This window comes from Macrotis lagotis, chromosome 8 (assembly GCF_037893015.1).
Source record: "Macrotis lagotis isolate mMagLag1 chromosome 8, bilby.v1.9.chrom.fasta, whole genome shotgun sequence".
In the NCBI taxonomy this organism is placed as follows: Eukaryota; Metazoa; Chordata; class Mammalia; order Peramelemorphia; family Peramelidae; genus Macrotis; species Macrotis lagotis.
In genome coordinates, this window is record NC_133665.1 from 20925946 (window position 1) to 20946930 (window position 20985).

The 20985-nt window shown below is 34.2% G+C and overlaps 1 protein-coding gene across 1 annotated transcript in view; it reads right to left on the reverse strand.

The window, feature by feature from the left end:
• Nucleotides 1-20985, reverse strand: part of LOC141495136 (muscle, skeletal receptor tyrosine-protein kinase-like) — a 123391-nt gene that overhangs the window by 40580 nt on the left and 61826 nt on the right. The window contains exons 5-6 of the mRNA XM_074196119.1: nt 16729-16870; nt 11561-11590 (exon numbers count right to left, since the gene is read on the reverse strand). Coding sequence (XP_074052220.1) covers nt 11561-11590; nt 16729-16870 — 172 coding nt within the window. The remainder of the gene's footprint in view (nt 1-11560; nt 11591-16728; nt 16871-20985) is intronic.

The window sequence follows — 20985 nt, forward strand, 5'->3', positions numbered from 1 at the left end:
GAACTAGGGCCCAGGATTGGGAGGGAGGGGTAATTGACTTGGTAAAGGCAACAGAAATAAGCATTAGAGAAAAGATTTGATCCTTGATCCTATGACTTCAGACTCAGTGTAGTTTCCACCATGCCATGTTGCCACCCTAATTTACAGCCTTATCACTTTTCTCAACTATGCTATTGTATTTGTGGTTGTTGTTCAAATATATCCAATTCTAAGTGACCCTATTTGGCAAAAGATTCTTAGCAAAGATGCTAGTGAAGTTTATCATTTCCTTCTCCAGCTCATGTTTTACAGATAAGGAAACTGAAGCAAATAGGGTAAAATGACATGCCCAGAGTCAAATTTGAACTCCAACCCTTGCACTTTCCACTGCACTAATAACCCTGTAATTTCCCTGGACTACTGTTAAGCATTTTCTAACTTTTGCCCCTGATAACAGTATTTCCTTACTTCACAAGTGTAAAAATAATTTTAAAGCACAAGTCTGACCATGTCTCTTCCTTGCTAAAAAACATAAAATTAAAACTCTTCATCTAGGTATTTAAGGATTTTCCCACTAAGGTTTGTTTGTTTGTTATTTCACATAACTCCTTGCCCCCTTATTTATACATTCCAGTGCAAGTTTACTATAAGCTTTTTTCTCAGACTAGGAATGCTTCCTCCATGCTGTCAGTCCCACATACCTAGAATATCCCTATCCCTTTCTATCTGTTGACATTTTTCATTTCCTTCAAGACCCAGAGAAATGCCACTCTTTAAATCTATCCCAGTTGAAAACTAACTCTCCTTGTTCAAATGCTCCTAAAGCAAACTGCCTACTTTCCTTCTTTGCCTCTTTCATATTCTCTCATATATTATTCTTATTTATGTATACGATGTATCCCTTTCCTGGTACTTTGTGAGGGCCAGGGTTGTGCCTTTTTTAAACTTTGTATCACAAGATCCTCACACCATTACTTGTCCATTGTTGGTAAATTAATAAATATTAATTGAAATGAAATGATGGGAATACTTCCACATTTATATAATTGACCTTTTTCTAGAGTGATTATGTTTTGTATTCACATTTAACTTTGGATTTAGGATTTGTAAAATACCTTTTTTCAGGCCTCAATGATGGGTAGAACCTATATTATTCTTCCATTTTATGGATGATCAAACTGATTTTCAGAGAGATTAAGTGACTTGGCCACAGAGATATAACCAACAAAGCCAGAAGTCTTCTGTCTTCAAGTTTAGTGTTTTTCCCATTATGCTTTGTTTCAGTATTACAAAAGATAAGTATAGAGATTATAATTATAATTTCAAATGTATAAATAACTACCAAATAAGTAAATTCCCTCTGCTAGAATAGCATAACACTTTCAAAAGAGACTTTTTTAGAGAATTGCTTAAAAGAGTTAGAGGTTAATTGTCTTTTCCAGGATCACATAGCCAATAAATGTTAGATTCTTGATAACAAATCTTTCTGCTTCCAAATCTCAATTCATTTCTCCACACTACCTCTCTCTATCTAAAAGAGTAAGATGGGAACCAGTTAAGATAAGCCATAAACTTTGTGTAGCACAATATGGGGAATATTGGGGGGGGCAATACAGAATTATATATTCATCCATAGAGTATAGCATCCTATTGTTTTGTATACTTAGAATTGGTTCTTAAGACCCTATCTATTTATGGATACATCAATGAACTATGAAACATGATGATATAATATAGTTTTTCAGAGAAGCTCCTAGCCAGAGAGAATTATTCATGCTTCTTGAGTATATTTTATTTGAGATACTCAATGTATACATAAAATAATTATCAGATGCTATGTGTTATTCTCTCCAGTGAATTGATTAAAGATGGAGCAATTCTCCTCAGGCCAATCTGCACAAAGTGACCGATCATAAAAACAAAGGATTGCGTTTCAACAAGAAGGAGGTGAATTCTAAAAAACAGTATTACAGAACCACCAAGCCCTACCAAAAACAAACCAACCTTATTAGCAACAAGTACAATGAAAGTGAGTGATAAAATATTTTATTCACAAAAGGTATTCTAACTTTGTTGTGTTTTTAAAGCTCTTTATTTTTTTAATTTAAAATAAAAATCATTTGTTACAGAAGAGATATTACTCATTGTCCCTGGCAATGCTCATAAACTAGAAACTAGAAGTTCAATCAGCCTCACAGACTTGGTTGTCACAAATGAAGCAAAATCATTCTTCAGTTAATTCAAAGGAACAAAATAGAGAATAGTGGTAGTATCTTAAGCAAAATGGGTACACCTACTAATCAGCCTTTGTGGGGAAAAGGAATGGAATATGAACCCAGCATAAGAGGTGTTCTTGTAGGTTGGAAAATAAACTTGCAAGCAAATTGTTTTTTTCTAGAGAAAAGAATAGCAGATAGAAGGAAAGGAGGGATGAGGGAAGGAAGAAAATAACATACACTCTCATTTAATTCTAAATGTAGCTTTTGGCCCTCTTTTAACCAAATTTAAGAATCCAGTGGAATCCTGTCCCCAAGAACTCAAGTGGAAAAAGAAATTATATATTAAAGTTTGTCTCAGAAATAGAACTAAAAGCTACATAGGGTTTTAATAGGCAAAGTATATCTCACTTGAACTATAATCAAAAAAGTGGGGAGGCATGCAATTCTTCATGCCTCATTTCCTATGACATTTGAGGAAGCAAGCTACTGAAATTTTCTACTTGATTTTTTTCCAAAGATAGTCCTAATAAGAGAATATTGTAATAAACACACCTAACGAAGGATCATATATACACTAGTTACATATACAACATAAGAAGAGTAAAATTGCATTTCTTTTTATTTGATAAAGGAGAAGTAATTGAGTGTCTTAGGAATATTATCACAAGTTTCCTTTTTTCAGATAAAGGATAATTAAATTTACTGAGACAAAGAGCTAGGCAGTCTATATCTCAAAAATACAAATAAATTAAAATTTTTATTATCAAATTAACATTCTTTTTTCAAAGGTATCATTCTTCTTAGGTGGCTGAATCCTTTTGAGTATATTAAATATTTGTTTCTTCACAAGAACAGTGTGCTTGATATTATTTTAAAAGACAACTGAAATATAGGATTCATGAATAGGACATGAATTATTCCTGTTTGATAATTTATGTTACATTCCTACAACTGCTCAAAATATTCTACCTCTTCTGTGTCATCATTTTGTTTCCCTTTAATTTATTCTTTTATACTGCCCATTCATTTAGAATCAGTGTCTCAAACATTTTCACTGACAGCCTAAAAATTATAACAAAAAATTATTAAGCTTTATTTCATCAGGTGGCTAGGTGGTGCAGTGGATAGAGCACCAGCCCTGGAGTCAGGAGTACCTGAGTTCAAATCCAGCCTCAGACACTTAATAATTGCCTAGCTGTGTGGCCTTGGGCAAGCCACTTAACCCCATTACCTTGGAAAAACCTAAAAAAAAAAAGTTTGATTTCATCAATGTGCTTATCTATTCTATGGGACCAATTGAGGTCCATAAAATAACAATATCAAGCACATTGTTCTTGTGAAGGAACAAATATTAAGATCCTCAAGCTTCAGGGTGGTTAGGTGGCACAGTGGATAGAGCACCGGCCCTGGAGTCAGGAGTACCTGGGTTCAAATCCGGTCTCAGACACTTAATTCCCTAGCTGTGTGGCCTTGGGCAGGCCAATTCACCCCATTGCCTTGCAAAAAAAACCCCAAACACCTAAAGATCCTCAAGCTTCATATGGTTCATATTTTCTATGGCTCCCTACACCACAATCATCATCACCACCATCATACAATCCCCACCCATCCAAGGAGCTATTCAAGGTGTTGAATACCTTCCTCTAGACCTATTTACATTTTACAACATGAATATGAAAGACATGTCCATTTCTTGTCCCTTGTTCTTTCTACTTGACTGACTTTACTTTTTTTTTACAATCATATATTTCCTTAATAGCAATCCTGATTACAGTTCATGATTACAGGAATATGCTGGTATGCTTCCTATTTGTCTTCCTGTTGTCTGCAGCATGGTTTAGTAGAAAGAAAAATGTATTTGACATTTGGGAACTTGATATTAGATCCAAGCTCTGACACTTAATCCTATTGTGTCCTTCAGTAAGTCTTTTTATCTCTGAGGCTCTCAGTTACCTCATCTGTAAAATTGGGTGAATTGAACCTAATGACTTCTAATAATGTTTCCAACTCTATATGTCTAACCTTGTAATTGTTGCTCCCATGATTAAAAAAAATGTTTTTTATTTTTCATTATTTAAGTTTTATGTTAACTTTAAATGTTAAATATATTAATTTTTATTTTATATGTTATTTTTATTTACTTTTTCAAGCAAAAAAAGTAATTCCTATTAATTTTCCCTTCTACTATCTTCAATGTGGTTGGGCAAATTAAAAAACCCCAAACCAACAAAATTCTTGAACAGGAATTGTCCAAAAAACCCCAAATTTATCATGAGGAACACATGCAAAAAGGTATGTCTTTGTTCTAAGTTTATCACCTCTTGATCAGGGGTTTGTTTTATCTTCATTATTTTGAATTCAGTTTATGATTGTATGGATCAAAGTTTTCAAATTTTCAAAGTTGTTTATTCTCTAAAATGTTTAGATTGTTCTTGCTCTGCAACTTGCTGTCTCTCCAGTTCAATTCTCAGACCAAGTGATTGTCCATCCCAGAGATGTTCACTAAATCTACACAAGTAAATGACTAAATTGTCAACATAATGCCATTCTTTTTTTTTTGGCCATTGGTCTCCAAAATAGCAACCATAGATCCTTTCAGGTAGCAATGTCATAATCCTAAAGAACAAATGACCAATCATGGATAGGGGAGAAAATAAGTTGCTGCCCACCCTTTTCTATAATTAATTTGGGACCTGTCTCCCATGCAATCATGCTTCCTTTTCATTCTTTTTACTGCAACAGCCCTATACTCTCACTCACCCTTCCACTGTGTATACTTTCAGCACTGGATGACTAACTGAGAACAAGGTACTCACAGTATTAACTGTGTAAAGAAAGGGGAAAGGAGAAACTTTTTTCCTGAATTGTAATCAGAAAAAATTTCACTTTTGCTTCTTGCTTTGGTATCATGTATGGTACAAAGAAATAAAACTCAGGTGAAAAACTGTTAGGTTTAATGATAGTTATCAGTTATTATTTGGATTTTGTGCTGTTTATCTATCAAAAAGAAACTTAGTTGGCTATGTTTATGAAATGAATTGAATAAGTAATTACTAGCAAACAATTGTTAGTTACAAGTATAAAATTATCCAGTAGACATACACAGGGATCTTTCATAAAACATGAAATACATATAATAACATTAATTTCATCAAATATCATTGATATCTAGTGAGAAAATATTTGTATCATTAATAAGTAAAATAAAATATTTAAAGTATGATTTCATTATCTTATCATATTCATGCTAAACTTAGGGTTTAGCATAATGTCCAGCACATAGGAAGTAGGCACTTTTCAATAAAAAAATTTTTTTGCTTAATTTTCACAATCAGAAAAGTTTAGAGATTACTGGTTTAGACAATAGACTTTCTTTATACATTTAGTTTTTGGAGCAAATAAATAACCATGTAATTCTAATACTTTTCCCCATGGTTTCTTACCGTGATCCAGATGAAAACTAATGCAGCATATTTTACTAACCAGTTTGTTTGATTAAAGAAAATATTCATTTAAAGAAAAGAATCTTTAGCCTATATTGAATAAGTCCATTAAATATTCATTTGTCACTTCAAAGAGTTATGTTTGAGTTTTTCTCTATTGACCAGGAGAGAAATTACAATACACAGGATGGCTGTATTTAGTTAAACTTTAAAAACATACATTGTATTGGGTAGAAAAAATTGAGATTTGTCTTACTTATCCCTATCTCTCATTATTATTGAAGAGTTATGAACTCTTTCATATTTCAATTTTTAATTTATTCTTTTCAAAAACTGACTTTTAAGTGGATTGAGAAATCACTAATACTTAGACCAGATAATATGCATTAAATTAATCTTATTTTTCAGTTCTTAACCTTTTTGAATGGTCCATAAAGAATTCTTCTTTCTTTTATATGCCAAAAATATTAGGAAACTACCTAGTTCCCTTGTCTTTAAATCAGCTTTAGGAAGGTCAAGTGGTCAAGTAACTGATTTTACTCTAGGTTGAAATAGCACTGCTGTTTAAATTTCTGCCACTTTTGAAATAGAAGAATCTCTGAATGGGATAGTTTGGGATAGATTGGGTTTTTTCCCTAGAAAGTGGATCAAAGATCAACTTTTATTTTTAAGAAACATTTGATTCATGAAAAGATTCATCTGAGTTCTCTTATAATTTTTGTGTTCTCTAAGAATGCATAATTTTTGTCAATGTTGCTGTTGTTATTGTTTTAAGTCAGTTATTCAGTTGTTTTTCAGTTCTGTTTGATTCTTCATTTGGAGTTTTCTTGGCAGACTGGTGTCTCATTTCCCTTTCTAGTTTATTTTACAGATGGAGAAACTGAGGCAAGCAAGGTTGAGTGACTTGCCTAGAGTCACAGAGATAGTAAATATCTGAGTCAGTTTTGAATGTAGGAAGTTGAATCTTCCCAATTCTAGGCCTGGCACTCTATCCACTGTGCCACCCACCTGCCGAAAAGAAATATATGTATGAGAGAGAGTAAGAATTCATAATCTATGGTCACTGATTAACTTACATCAACAGGAGTAGAATTCATTAAGTTATCCAGGCCGAAAGAGGGGTAAAGGCCAATTTCTTGTTTGCTGTTCAAATCACAAGGCAATTAAGAGCTTTTAAACTAACCTGCTTCTAATAAAGTTAAATGTTTGGCATTAAGCCAATGGAAACTTGGACTTTAGAAATGTCGGGTTCATTTCCCCCTCCTTTTCTTTTTATCTACTTTTGCATTTCCTTTCCTAGTTTTAATAGGAAAGGATGATGAACTGCTGAATTACCAGCAGAGAGATCTTTTTATTTGTTTGTTTATGCTTAGACTTCATAATACAATCATATTGGCATATGTTAATGATTGAGAAGAATCAGAACTCTATGTTAATACTTGTCAAACAAAGAACTTTTGGAGGTTGACATAGCATGGAATAGATGGCAGAGAAATTAAGGAATAGATAATGTAGCTATGATCCCATTGACTATAGTAAAAGTAGCATATATTTATGTAATGTTTAAAAGTTTACAAAAAAGGGCGGCTAGGTGGCGCAGTGAATAAAGCATCAGCCTTGGAATCAGGAGTACCTGGGTTCAAATCTGACCTCAGACACTTAATAATTACCTAGCTGTGTGGCCTTGGGCAAGCCACTTAACCCCATTGGCTTGAAAAAAATGTAAAACAAAAGTTTACAAAAAAAATTTCTTTACAATAAGAAACTTGAAATTAAGAGAAATTAAGTAACTTGCTCAAGGTTATTATCCTGGCAATGTATGTCTGAAGTCCATTCAAAAAGTCTCCTGACTCCAAGGTCAAAATTCTTCCCACTATCTCACAATACTTCTCATCATGATGATTTATGGATTTCCTAGATCCAATGACAAAGATATTGAGATCTTTGAAATACTATCACTTGAGCTAGTTCCCTTGAGGGTACTTAAAAATGAAAAAAACTGCATTAGAAAGAATCCATGGAGTATGAGAATGCTTATCATGTTCTGAGATTTTTTTCTGCCTAGATTACCTAGAGTTTATAATTTTTTTAAGGCAGAGGTTCTCATTTTTTCAACCCTCATATAAATCATTAAAAATGATATTGTAATGAGTAAAATAACAGTGAATCAGAAATGCAGGAACATAAATGCAACATTGCATTTGGATTTTAAATCTAATTCAAGATGTGTGACTTTGTTTTTTAGCATTATGCTCCAAGTCACTATATTCTGATGGACCTGGTCCATGTAAAGGAATAACATTCTTGAGATCAGTGCTACTTATAGGCAGCTAGAATGATAAAAGGATATAGTTTATGGCTTAGCACAGTACCCAGCAAGAAATGTTTATTTTGAATAGAACACAGAATCATAGATTGGGGATTTTTTTTTTACAAATAATGAAATAGGTTCAGAAATGTTAAAGTAATTCCGATTTATATGTTGTTTTAAAGTCACAAAGAGTTTCATGCATATTATTAGTATGTTGGTAGTTCAGTGGGGCAATGGATGGATACCTGGACCTGAACTTGAGTTCAAATTCTGCCTCAGATACTTCCCAGCTCTATAACCTTGAGCAAGTATCTGTCTGCCTATGCTTCCCCATCTGTAAAATGGGGATAATAATAATAATTGCACCTACTTCTCCAAAATGGGTCACATAGAATAAGACACAGCTGAAAAATGAGTGAACCTATTTTTATTGTTTGCTCTCTATCCACTACCCAATGGTATAATACAATTTTTAAAATTATAATGTTAGACAGTAATTCATGGGATATATATTGTAAGAACGATTCATCTAAACAACATGAAGACAGGTCTCTGGAATAATTATTCTTCACTTCAGGGATTTGTGGTTTCCTTTTGGACATTAATGACATTCTCTCTCCCTTGTTAGGTGAATTTTGTGAGTTATGAGGACCTATAGATACATTACCCAGTGGCCAACTTGATGGTAATGACCTTCTCCAAACTTTACTAGACTTATGCTTTGAAAACAGATGATCCATTGTCACAGGACTTATACTTGAAACCTTTCTAGCTTCAGTAAGATCTGCCAAGACTCCTCATCACCAGAACCATAGCATTGGAGAACCTTATCTCTACACCTTTGCAGCATGAGAGGAAAATTTGTGGAGGTTTTAGAAATTGCCTTTGATTACTAGCTGGGCTTTTTTTTGCACATAGTATTTTACTTTACAAATTGAAAGAGATGGCTTAAATCCAGAACCCTGTTAGAATTCACTTCACTTATATCAGATACACTCTTTTCTTTGCCTAATATTTTCAGAATCTTACCTTTTGTTTCTATCAATCTCTAGTATGAACTACTAAATCTGTTCTATGGGACCAAGAGAATGACAAGTGGCCAAGGCTTCTCCTGGGATAAACTGGCAATTACAACTCCTGGGAAAGGTTGGGTGAGTCATTAGTAGTGGCCTTGTTGTATTTGAGAACAGTAAGTGAAAAGACTGATGTTTTAACAAGCATCTTGTTTGCACATGTGAACAACATTTTAACAAGTAACATGTGTCATGGGCCTCACTTGTATTTGAGAGAGTATGTCAAACATTAACTTTGGAAAGAAAAAAATGTTACTGTGGGGACAATTTAAATTAGTAACATAGAGATACTTCAAAGAAGTCAATATCTTATGAGAAAGTATCTTAAGGTGATAATGATAGTAATGATGGTAGTGGTGGAAGTGGTGATGTGTTTAAGAGGAAATATCTAGAAATGCCTGTTATTTAGGACAAAAAAATCGATAAAACCTAAAAAAATTAGAGCAATTTATATCCAAATAATCCAATAAATTTATTTCCAATCTTATCCATGGAAAGAGTATGCCATCCTTAGCCTGCAAAGGAGACATGCTTATTTAGACATTCATTTGCATATTCCTATGAAGGCAAACCCAGTAAATTTCTATTTTTCTTCATCATCCTCTTTCAGATAGAAAGATTGATCAAATGGCATTTTTTTTCTTGTGCTGGAGAAACTGTAAAGCAGTGGAAGTCTGGACTATGACAATCACCTGGTGGGTCTCCCTGCATATTAAGTCTCTCTATCTATTGGTTCACATTGCCTTTAAGGTTGACTTTGAATTATGCATGCAGCACAGACAAATACTAAGGAATATTTTCTCATGAACAAATCAAAAGTCTACTCTAGATTAATTTGTTTTTTCTTCTTCTCTCAAGTCCCATTAACATCAATCCTCCACTCAACTCTCAATTTCACCCCCCTAAAGCACAGATCTGATAATGTTACGTCCCTCTCCATTCAAAAAACTTCAGTGACCCCTTTTTACCTCCAACAACAAATATAAAATCCTCTGTTTGACTTTTAAAGTTACTTCCTAACTTTCCAGTCTTCTTGTTTCTGAGTCCCTTCTCACTGTTTTGTTCCATACACAAGTCCCTCCAACTCTCACCCTTGTCATCACTGTCATTTACCTTATTGTTTAAGATCTCAGCCAAGGTCCAAGCTTTGGTCAAAAGCTTTTCCTTTCCTTAATCTTAGCAAATTCACTCAAAAATTATCTCCAATTTATTTTGTATATTTGTGTCCATGTGTATGTATGTGTATTATTTGTATACTATTTAATCTTTACAAATTTTATTTGTTTGATATTTTCCTTTCTTTATTTATTCCCCAGTGCTTAGCATAGGCCTTGGTACAGCATAGGTGCTTAAATTAATACTTAAAAGGAATGCCTGCTTTGGAGTCAGAAAGTCAAGAAGCAGCAGAGTCCTAATTTCTTCCAGTTGTCTTACTTGCCAGAAAGACTATTACAATAATGGAAAGAAGCTTGAAGGATAAAAGAGAAACACAGTTGGCTACATCCCAGAATTCCCAGGAGAGAAACTGCAAAGACCTGTTTTCATCTTCCTCTACTAATTACCAATTTTTTATCTCTGGGAAACATTTGTTTGAATCTGTAACTTATGTAATTCTGCTTCCCATTCTCTTGTTGGCAGACCTTCTGTTGACTTGAAAGTCTGAATAATGCCACTTCTCTTAATATGCGCCGTCATTCTGACTTCTCATTGAATCAAAGTGAACTCTCCCTCACTTGTCAGTTTTTGTACATTGACCTCTCAAGACCTTGGCAGTACTTTGCTACCACAGGTGGAAAGTGAGCGATTCAGATATTTCTGTAGGATCAAAGACAAAGGGAATGACAAGGTCATGGATGGAAGTGCTGTTTACAACTTTGGCAGGGCCTTTCCCTGAGAAAATATGGTAATAAATCTAGACCTGTGATTCTATTAACAGGTGAGGAAATTCCCTTCATTAGTGTAAGTTGGTAGCCCCTCTATAATAGTCTTAGAGAGTTGCCTTAGAGCACTAAGAGGTTAAATGACTTGCCCAGAGTCACACAGCCAGTATGAATCAGAGGTGAGTCTTGAGTCTACTTCTTCCTGCTCTGAGGCTCACTCTCTATTCTCTGTGTCATATTGCCTTGAAAGTAGACTCTGGATAATACAAACAGCACCAGCAAATATTGAAGGACATCTTCTCATGAAAGAATCAAGGTCTAGGTCTAGATTATTTATTTTTTTCTTCTCTCATACCCTTAGAAACCTTCAAGAAAGTCTCATTTAGATGCTTTTAATAGATTGGCCCACTCTAGTCCTTATTGGTGCTGATTTTTCCCTTACAGCATGCATTCTAAGAAGTCATGCAAATTGCCTCTCTTAATGTTTTTCAAAAAAGGCAACATTTATCTGCAACCTTCTTTGCCCACATTGTCTGCACAGTCAAACTTATTAGTAGCACACAACAAGCAAGGTTGATGCCCAGAACAGGACCACAGCAAATATTAATGGCACAATCACTAAGCACACAGCACACACAGGGGTCATTTTTAATACCTCTCTCTGTTGCATTTGTCATATTAAGAGCTGCATGACAAACAAAGGGAAAAGCAGGTGAAGTATGTTGTGAATATTTAATCCCTTAAAAATTATCTACCATTAATTGCAATAAGGATGAGAAGAAAGATTTTTTTCATTTGTTTTCTCAAAAAGTAGTTACTTCCCTCTAGTGTTCCAAAAGAAAAAAATTAAATTTCAACTTAAATTTCATTTTCTGACTATTCATTTCCAGAGAAAGAACAGATGGAGTGTGAAAAAACATACTTTTAAATTTTTTTCTTCATTTTTCTTATTTGTTTTTTCTGTTTTCTTTTGTAATGTGGCTAATTTGGAAATATGTTTTGACTGCATATGTATAATCTATATCAATTTGCCTGTTCTCAAGGAAAGAGGAGGAAGATAATTTGGAACTCAACATTTTAAAAAATGAATGTTAAAATTGTTTTTACATGTAATAGAGAAAAAATTTTAAAAATTAAAAGATTTTGCATTTTCGAACATCTTGAGAACAAATTGTGATAACTTCTGGGACACATCATACAGAATTTTCAAGGTGGGCTTTATTGATTTCAAAGAGAAGCAGACATACTTATCTGACAGAACAGAGGTTTCAGCCTGAGCCAACACACCAACACATCCAAATTCTTTAGAACTGCTAAGCAGACCTACTTCTGGATCTCCAAGCTCCTCTAGCAGTGATGAAAGTTTTACATGGAAGCCAGGGGTAGAGAAGTTTTTTATTTCTGCTAAGGACCATTTGAATATTTAAAACATCATTCACAGTCCAAACAAAATTATCAACCTAAAAATCAGCCTGTCATATTTGGTCAAACATTTAATTAATTCATTCCTAAAAATCTCCTAGAATTAATTAATTTGAGTTCCACCTGTGGATGCCATGGCAGTGCAAGACTAAGTAATTTTGCAGAATTTATACAACTCATGGATGGGATGTTCCCTATTCCTAATAAACCTAAGAAAAACATAGCCAAAGATTCTTTTCTAGTTCACAGTCATAGAGAATTTTAGAATAGAAAGGCTCCCAGAACTCATCTAAACCTACCCTTCTTTTATACATGAGGAGACTGAGGGTCACAATCCTCAGGAAAGTCTTTACCTCTCTCATGAATTTCCACACACACCTCTCCACCTTTTGGGAACCTGGCACTTACGGCATCCACTCAAATGCTCTTTTCCCAGAAAGGCTTCTCTTCTTATTCCCAACATTCTGACCTTTCCTGTTATGTGTTTGATACAGTCCACCTCTTAGCACTGGATCTTAATTCACTCAGAACCCTTCCTTTAGTTCCAATACCAACTCAGAGGCAATAAAGATGAGAAGGAAGATTTTTTTTCATTTGATTTCTCAAAAAGTAGTTACTTTTTGAGATAATTAGATAGTTATATAGTTGATAGCATGACACACTTAAATCGCAGACACTTGCTAGCTATATGCTTTAGACAAATCACTTCTGGCTATCAGCATCCACATCTTTAAAACTAGAGACTTTAGATTTAGCAACCTTTAAAATCCCTTCCAGCACCAAAATCAATGATCCTATAAAAATTTCAAAATAGACTTAGAATTGGAAAGACATTTAGAGGTTGCCTAGTCTTCTTATTTGACAAATGAGGAAATTGAGGTATAGTTTTTTTTAAATCAGAGTTGTGATCCAGGTACTTATTGAAGATTCAAAGGACAACTTATTTTCATCCTCTGTTTATTTGTTTGGTGTTGTTTCATATCCTAGCCACTTTCTAACAGTTTGACTCTATAAAATGAATATTATTTTAAAAAATATTCATTTTTATTTAGAGTAATGTGTTGGCATGAGATATAAATTATAAATTATAATATTTGAGAAATCAAAGCTAGCACCTAACCCCCCCCAATTAATGTTTTGCTAACTCAGAAATCATAATGGAGAAAGGATAATATAGAGAAAATAAATGAAGATGGTGGTTATCTATTAAACACATTGTTTAATTAAAAAGAAGGCTTACAGGGTAGCTAGGTAGCATAGTTGATAGAGCACTGGCCCTGGAGTCAGGAGGACCTGAGTTCAAACCTGGTCTCAGACACTTAATAATTACCTAGCTGTGTGACCTTGGGTAAGTCAGTTAACCCCATTGCCTTACAAAAACCAAAAAGGAAAAAAAAAAGAAAAAGGAAAAGATTTACAAAAGACTCTCCAAACATCTGAGCCATAATATGTTACAAGTTCAAACAAGAAAGAATTAGAATTTGTGCGTTAATGCTCACTGAACACCTTTTTTTTTTTGGTCACTTGGGGTGAAAGATAAAAATATTCCTTATGACTTGATGGCATTCCTTGGGTTGTGTCTAAAAAATTTTGCAATGAAGAAAGATATGAAGCTGATGGTTTATGAAGCAGCTGCTTTAGCACTTATTAAGCACTGCTTGGGTGAGTATGAAAAGAACACATCAAAAAGCTAGGACTACTTGAGTTCTATTTCTAATCTTTCTAACCCTAAATAAAGGTCAGTAGGGTATTATAGCAACTCCTCTTCTAAGGATAGAACACTGGATATGGAACCAGTAAAAGCAAGTTCAAATCCATCCCTAGACACCTACTAGCTGTGTGACTCTGGACAAGTCATTCAACCTCTCTGTCTGCCTCAGTTTCCTCATCAGTAAAATGGGGACAAAAGCACCCATGGTTGTAACAATAAAATGAGATATTTTAAGTGCTTTAAAAATCTTAAACCATCAAATAAATATTCATTTCTGTTATTATGAATACTAACATTATTAACATACATTAGAAATGAAACAACTGCAATTAAAATTGAAAAAGATAATCATTTAAAAATAGCAATAGCGGCAAAGTTATGCCTGAATGAATAGTTTCCTATGTTATTCTACTTCTCCTGAAGAAATTTATTTATAAAGACAGGTTAAAGAAAAACATTATGAGACAATTACATTGTTTGTTTCTTTTTTACTTTTTGCCTTTTCAGATAAACTGTATTTCAAACTAAGTAAGAAAAAAGCTCCATTTTGAAATCAGAATCAATATAAAGTGATTAAAGAAATGAGTTTGGTGAAATTGGTTCTTTTAAAAAATATCTTCCTGTATAAAGCAATTCTATCTTTTTAAATACAAAGAGGAACTTTTGACAGAAAGCACAGAAGTGACAAATTCAGGATCTGCCCATTCAGGAGCTGACCTTTTCTCTTTTTCCTCATCACCTCCTCTACTCAACTTTCTAGTTATTTCATCTTCCTAAGGATGTAATGCAGGTAGGGTTCAGCTACTAATAGGAAGTATGTATTCAATTCAATGATATATATTTTTTATCCTATGGATGTACCAAGAACTATGCTAGATGCTATGGGAGATACCAAATTTAGATATGATTACAGACCCTGATGACCTCTAAGGTCTGTTACAACTTTAAGTCTTTATCATTTGTAAAGAGAATCTGTTTTTTAAAACTCATGATTATTTTGTTGTTATTGTTCCTCTGAATCAGCCAACCTAATCAGTTACTTAAGCATCAGGGATGCAACCTTGTGGATTTGCTTGCAATACAATCAAGAAGTAATATTCTGCAGGATGAAGAATGATAAACTTAGTCATTAAATCTGAGGTCACATACTGCCTTTGAGTCACAAGATCTGACTTCAGATATTTATTTCATTTGTCACCATAGGCAAGTCACTTAATTTCCCTGGACTTCAGCATGCTGATGTATAAAATGGGCGAGACTGGACTAGGTGACTCTTAAGTACTCTTCCAGCTCTGATGTATGATTCCTATTTACCAACCCTATTCTTTTACTAAGTAAGGTCAGTGGCAGTATCATTAGCAAATGGTAGCTATATAATGATGAACTCACATTTCCACTAAAGGTTATTTTTTAAATGAATTCATTAGAACTGTGTAGTTCTCAAGAGTAAGCATTAATAGTAATAAATTAACATTCAAACAAACTTTTAAAAGCATTTCATAGAATACTGTGCTTAATGCTGAGAGAGATTCAAGGGTAAAAAAAATTGGTAGCTTAAAAGAGCTTGTGGTCAGGTAGGGAAAATTATACTCTCCACCCCTCACACAAATCCATGAACAGGATTAGTGTGCATGAGAACAAAAGGAGATACAAACAAAATGTCTAGACACTACAAAGGATGAAAAGATTATTTCTAGCAGTGGACCAGAAAAATTTTTATGGAGGAATATACATTTGATTGGGATTTCTTGAAGGATGAGCAGAGTTCAGAAAAATAAATATGGTGCTTTAAGGCTTCTGGGAATAGGTAACTGTGAATAAAGAAAGGTACGTAAGCAGGAAATAATGAAATGTGCTTCTAGAAAATAGTGACTAAGTAATACAGTCTGGCTGTAAAGCAATATGTAGATGAAAGCAAACAGTAGAATATAATCCTGGAAAGGAAGGATAAGGTCAGACTACAGAGAACCAGGGAAACCACAAACTGGCAAAATGATGTTCCAATTTCTGTTCAGTTCTATTGAAATTTTTAACAGCTACAATTTACAAAGAATATTAAGATTTTTTAAGATTTATGTTTTATATAATTTATGTATTTATAAATTTTATGTTTTATAAAATTTATGTTTTACATCCCCATCATCTCATTTGATTCATCATGATATCTTATGATGGAGATAGTATAGACATAATTGCATCTATTTTTACAAATGAAAATCACAGAAATAAAATGATTTACCCATGATCACAGAACTAGTCAATTTTGGAGACAGGATTCAAAATCAGTTCTCTCTCAACCTCAAGTTCAGAACTCTTTCCACTAACCCAATGATGCTGTTCTCTTTTTGGTTTCAGCAGAATATCAACTTCTTGAGTAGGGACCATTTTAATTTTATCTTTCTTTTCTCAGTACCAACTATAGTGCCTTGTCCATTTTATATGCTTAATGTTTGTTGCATTGCAATGAGAGGCTACTGAATTTGGACACTTAGAGGAATGTGGTAAATTATTCTGTCTGCTGTCTCCTAATTTGGTTTTCTTATCACCACCTTAGTAGTCTCCTACTTGGGATTTTCCTTGGTTTGGTGGTCTTATCTTAAATTCTATTCTGAACTAGTTGAGCTATATGACCTTCATACTGGGATTTGAAAAAATTAAGTTCTGATCTGTCAAAGGCAGTTAGAACTCACCTTCTACTTCCAGCATGACTAGTTTGGAATATGCTGTCCCGAGACTATTTTTGGCCACACATCTATAATGTCCTGCATCTTCCCTTTGAACATTGTGAATCCTTAAACTTCCAGATTCAAGAATCGCAATTCGGGTATTTTCCTATAAGAAACAGAAAAAGATTCTGTGTTATATGATTGAAAGTCAGGGTGTTCTAAAGCCATCTTTTACTGGCTTATGAGAGCCAACTGTTAAATTTTCTGTTCGTGAATTTATGTCTCAGAAATCTGCAACTAGGGCAGCTAGGTGGCATAGTGGATAGAGCACTGACTCTGGAGTCAGGAGGACCTGAGTTCAAATCTGTGCTCAGACACTTAATAGTTACCTAGCTATGTGACCTTAGGCAAGTCACTTAACCCCATTGCCTTGCAAAAACAAAAACAACAAAAAACTAGAAATCTACAAATAATGGGGCAGCTAGGTGGCATAGTGGAGCACTGGCCCTGTAGTCAAGAGGACCTGAGTTCAAATCCGAACTCAGGCATTAAATACTTACTTAGCTGTGTGACTTTGAGCAAGTCACTTAATCCTTGCAAAAATAAAAAAATCAAAATCTACAAATGTTACAAAATAGGACTTCATTTATTTTGTTCATTGTCTAGACTTTAAAAAGAAATAAAAATATTAATCATGCAGATTAAACTCAAAAGTATGTACTTTTTTCAGAGAATTGCTTGTTCTCAATAACATTTTGAGAAGTAACATAGAGACTCATGCTTTTTTGGAAGTATAGGAAAGGCTTTACTTGAACATTTGTTCTTGATCTATTTCATAATGATCAATGAGAAATTTGAGAATGAAATACCCTTTATTTCCCCAAACTACAGAAAGCTACTTAAAGGTCCCCTAGATAAGCTTAGAGGAAGTAGTCTCACAATCAGAAAAATAACTATTTATAAAAAAAATCCTAAAACTTAGTCAGATGATTGTGCAGGGCAATGAACTTTAATCATTACCAGATGCTGGAAATAAGGAAGAATAGACATAATCAAAGCCTAGAGCATTCTATTGCTTTTTTCCTAGATTCCTTATTGGGTATGATTGAACTTTGCCATTGACTGTTGATTAAAAGATCTGTAGTTTACCCTATCAAAAATTCTCTAGCTATTGCCCTCTAGCACATGGCAATAGAGAGAAACAGATGACCCTGGAGATGACAGATAGCTGATGGATAGCAAATGGTAGCAGAGAGCAACTCAGCAACCAATGAGACCAGTGAAGACACCAAGCAAAAATGGGGCATTGAGAGTAGAGAGGCAATATTCAATAGAGATGACACAGCAATGACTGGCAAAGAAATGCAAAGAGCAGCAGGACAACATCAGAGATTTGTAGTATTGGAGATGAGAATTGCCTCAGACATAGTTGTATGCATCACAAGTCTGTATTCTGAACATACAATCATGGCATACACTCTTATATTGTCTGGTATACATTTTACCTCTGGGATTGGCCTTCAAGTTTATTCTACAGTCACATGTATTTTCTGCATCCCATTTGTTGGTTTGGTAACCTGAGATAGAGTAGACATCACCTGCAATTGGGATAATTATTTTTATTTGGCAAACTATCTGATCAAATAAGCTTTCTTTTGAACTAAGGTGTCTAATAAAAGTAAGCATCCTTGGAGACTCATATATTATGGTTTTTAATGGTTGCTCTGTTACAGAGTGCCTTAACGCTAGGATAGCTTTTCAAGGGTCTTATCAAGTGAGTCTACTGTAACAAGAATGGCAAAGCTATACTATTAAAACAAATGATTATACAAAATTTGAATGAAAATAGTATCAAGAGGTATGTTCTCATCATTTAAAAAAAGACCATGCTGATGTAAATCAATGACTGTGAGAGAGATCCACAATAGTATTAACTAGCATTTTTACAAGAGTTTGCAAAGTTATTTAAAGCATTTCCTCATATTATCCTCACAACTATGGGAAGCAGATGCTATTATTATTCTCATTTTACAGATGAGAAGACTGAGGCAGGTAGAAGTAAATGAACTTTTCCAGTTTCACACAGTTAGTAAAAGTTTAAATATGAACTCAGAAGATTGCATGATTTTAAATGGTTTTGCTTTAGTTGAATTATTGGATGAAATTGACTTCTTGTACCAAATTCCAAATTTAGTACAATTGATATTGCATTCCAAGGTATTATAAAGACTGAAGACATGAAAGATCTTATGAAATAAATATTTACCTGCTAATTATTCTCACAAGCTGGTTGTTTTTTTTAAATAAAATTAATTTTCTACTCGACCATTCTATTTATTCTATCATTCATTTTATACCCAAATTTTTTTTTATTAAATGACTATATCAACCTTTGCATTTTTCCATTCATATCATCTAACCTCCAATAAATTTCAAAATTGGAGCCAGATCATGACTTGAGAGTGAGCCTGGTCTGTCAAATATTCTACCAATGAGCTCCGGAGGACATCCCTTTGAGGTGGAAAGACTTGGAGTATGGCTTAGAAGCCGACTTTTTCTAGTCTGATTAATTACAGAGAATCTCATCAGTAGGTTGACCTTTAGGTTAAGGCTATGCTAAAGTGGAAAGAACAATGGTGCCAGAGTCCAGAGGTCTTAGCTTAAATCCCAACCTCTGACACTTAATACTTGGGTGATCCTGAACAAGTCAATTCATTACTTCCCATATGAGCAGTTTGAGATATGCTGTTCCAAGGCTATTTTTGGCTTTATATTGATAACATCCCATAGATCATGGAATTATGGACAAGTCAGGCTTAATCTTCTCAGATTTTTCATTTTTTTCATCTATGAAATGAGAGGGTTGTTGGACATTGACCAGGGATCCCTTCTAGTGATCCTCTGAACCTATATTGGAGGAGAGGTGGTAAGGGGACACTTAACACAGGTCATAAAGCAAAGAAAATACTAAATGTCCTGTCCTCTACCAGATAGATAATGAATAAGAAATATAGAGTTCTTCAATGATATTAATGTTGCTATTCTCTAAATGACAACTAAATAGAAATGTTCCACATACTCATACTCCACATCTCAGAGGTAGAAGGGATCTCTAAGTTCACTTAATTCAGCCTTTGCATAGCAGACAGTCTCCACTACAGTAGCTGAAGTGGTGGTTCAGCTTTTACTTAAAAACTCTAGTGAGGGGAAAATTCTAATGAGTGCTCACCTCAAAATCCTAGTCATTTGGCCAGTCTTTCATTTCACTGAAGTAATAAAAAAAATTGGTTCTTTTGCAAATTTATTCTATTGTGTCCTTGGGGTCAAACAGAATAAATCCTATCCTCTTTCTTCACGATAGTACTTCAAGTCATTTAAGACAGCTATCCATTCTGTTGATTTTCATGGACTGTGTTTTGAAACTCTCTGATGATTTTGTGGATTAGTAACCTAAACTTCAACATATTAATATGAAAATAGATCTGACTGCCAAGTTCCAAGTTGGCAAACACAATAGATTTCTGCAAACTATTGTTTTCCTGGTCCAAAACACCTTTCAGCCTGTTTAGGCTGGCATCTGTGTGTAATATAAATCACTTATCTTCACTGGCAAAAGTCAACAATGATGCATATGTGGGAAAGCTAATTAAGGCTCTTAAGGGTTCATCATATCTTTCATTCCAATGATTTCTCAAGGATAATGAGGGATCAAGATCATACTCCCTTTCTCTAGAGCAGAGGTGTCAAATATACTACTACCTGCTGTTAGTATGGCCACACTGCACCTCACCACCCCTCCATGTTTTCAAATGTAGCCAGAATTGGATTAAAATGTAATTGGGGGACAGCTAGTGGCACAGTGGATAGAGCACTTGCCCTGGAGTTAGGAGGACCTGAGTTCAAATCCAGCCTCAGACACTTAGTAATTGGTTAGCTGTGTGACCTTGGGTAAGTCACTCAACTCCACTGCCTTGCCGAAAAAAAACAACCAAAAAATGTAATTGGACAATATTTAACAAAATAAATAAAAATAAAATGGAACACAAACAATCCTTAAATTGTGGTTTTATAAATCAGTATGTAGTTAGCAGGGATCCTTATTTATAATTTGTGTTGTTTAGTCATCTTTCAATCACATTTGACTCTTTGTGATACCTTTTTGTGGGGCAGGCTTCTGAGTGAAAATAATGGAATGGTTTGTCATTTCCTTCTCCAGCTCATTTTACAGATGAGGAAACTGAGGCAAACAGGGTTAAGTGTCATGCCCAGGGTCACCCAGCT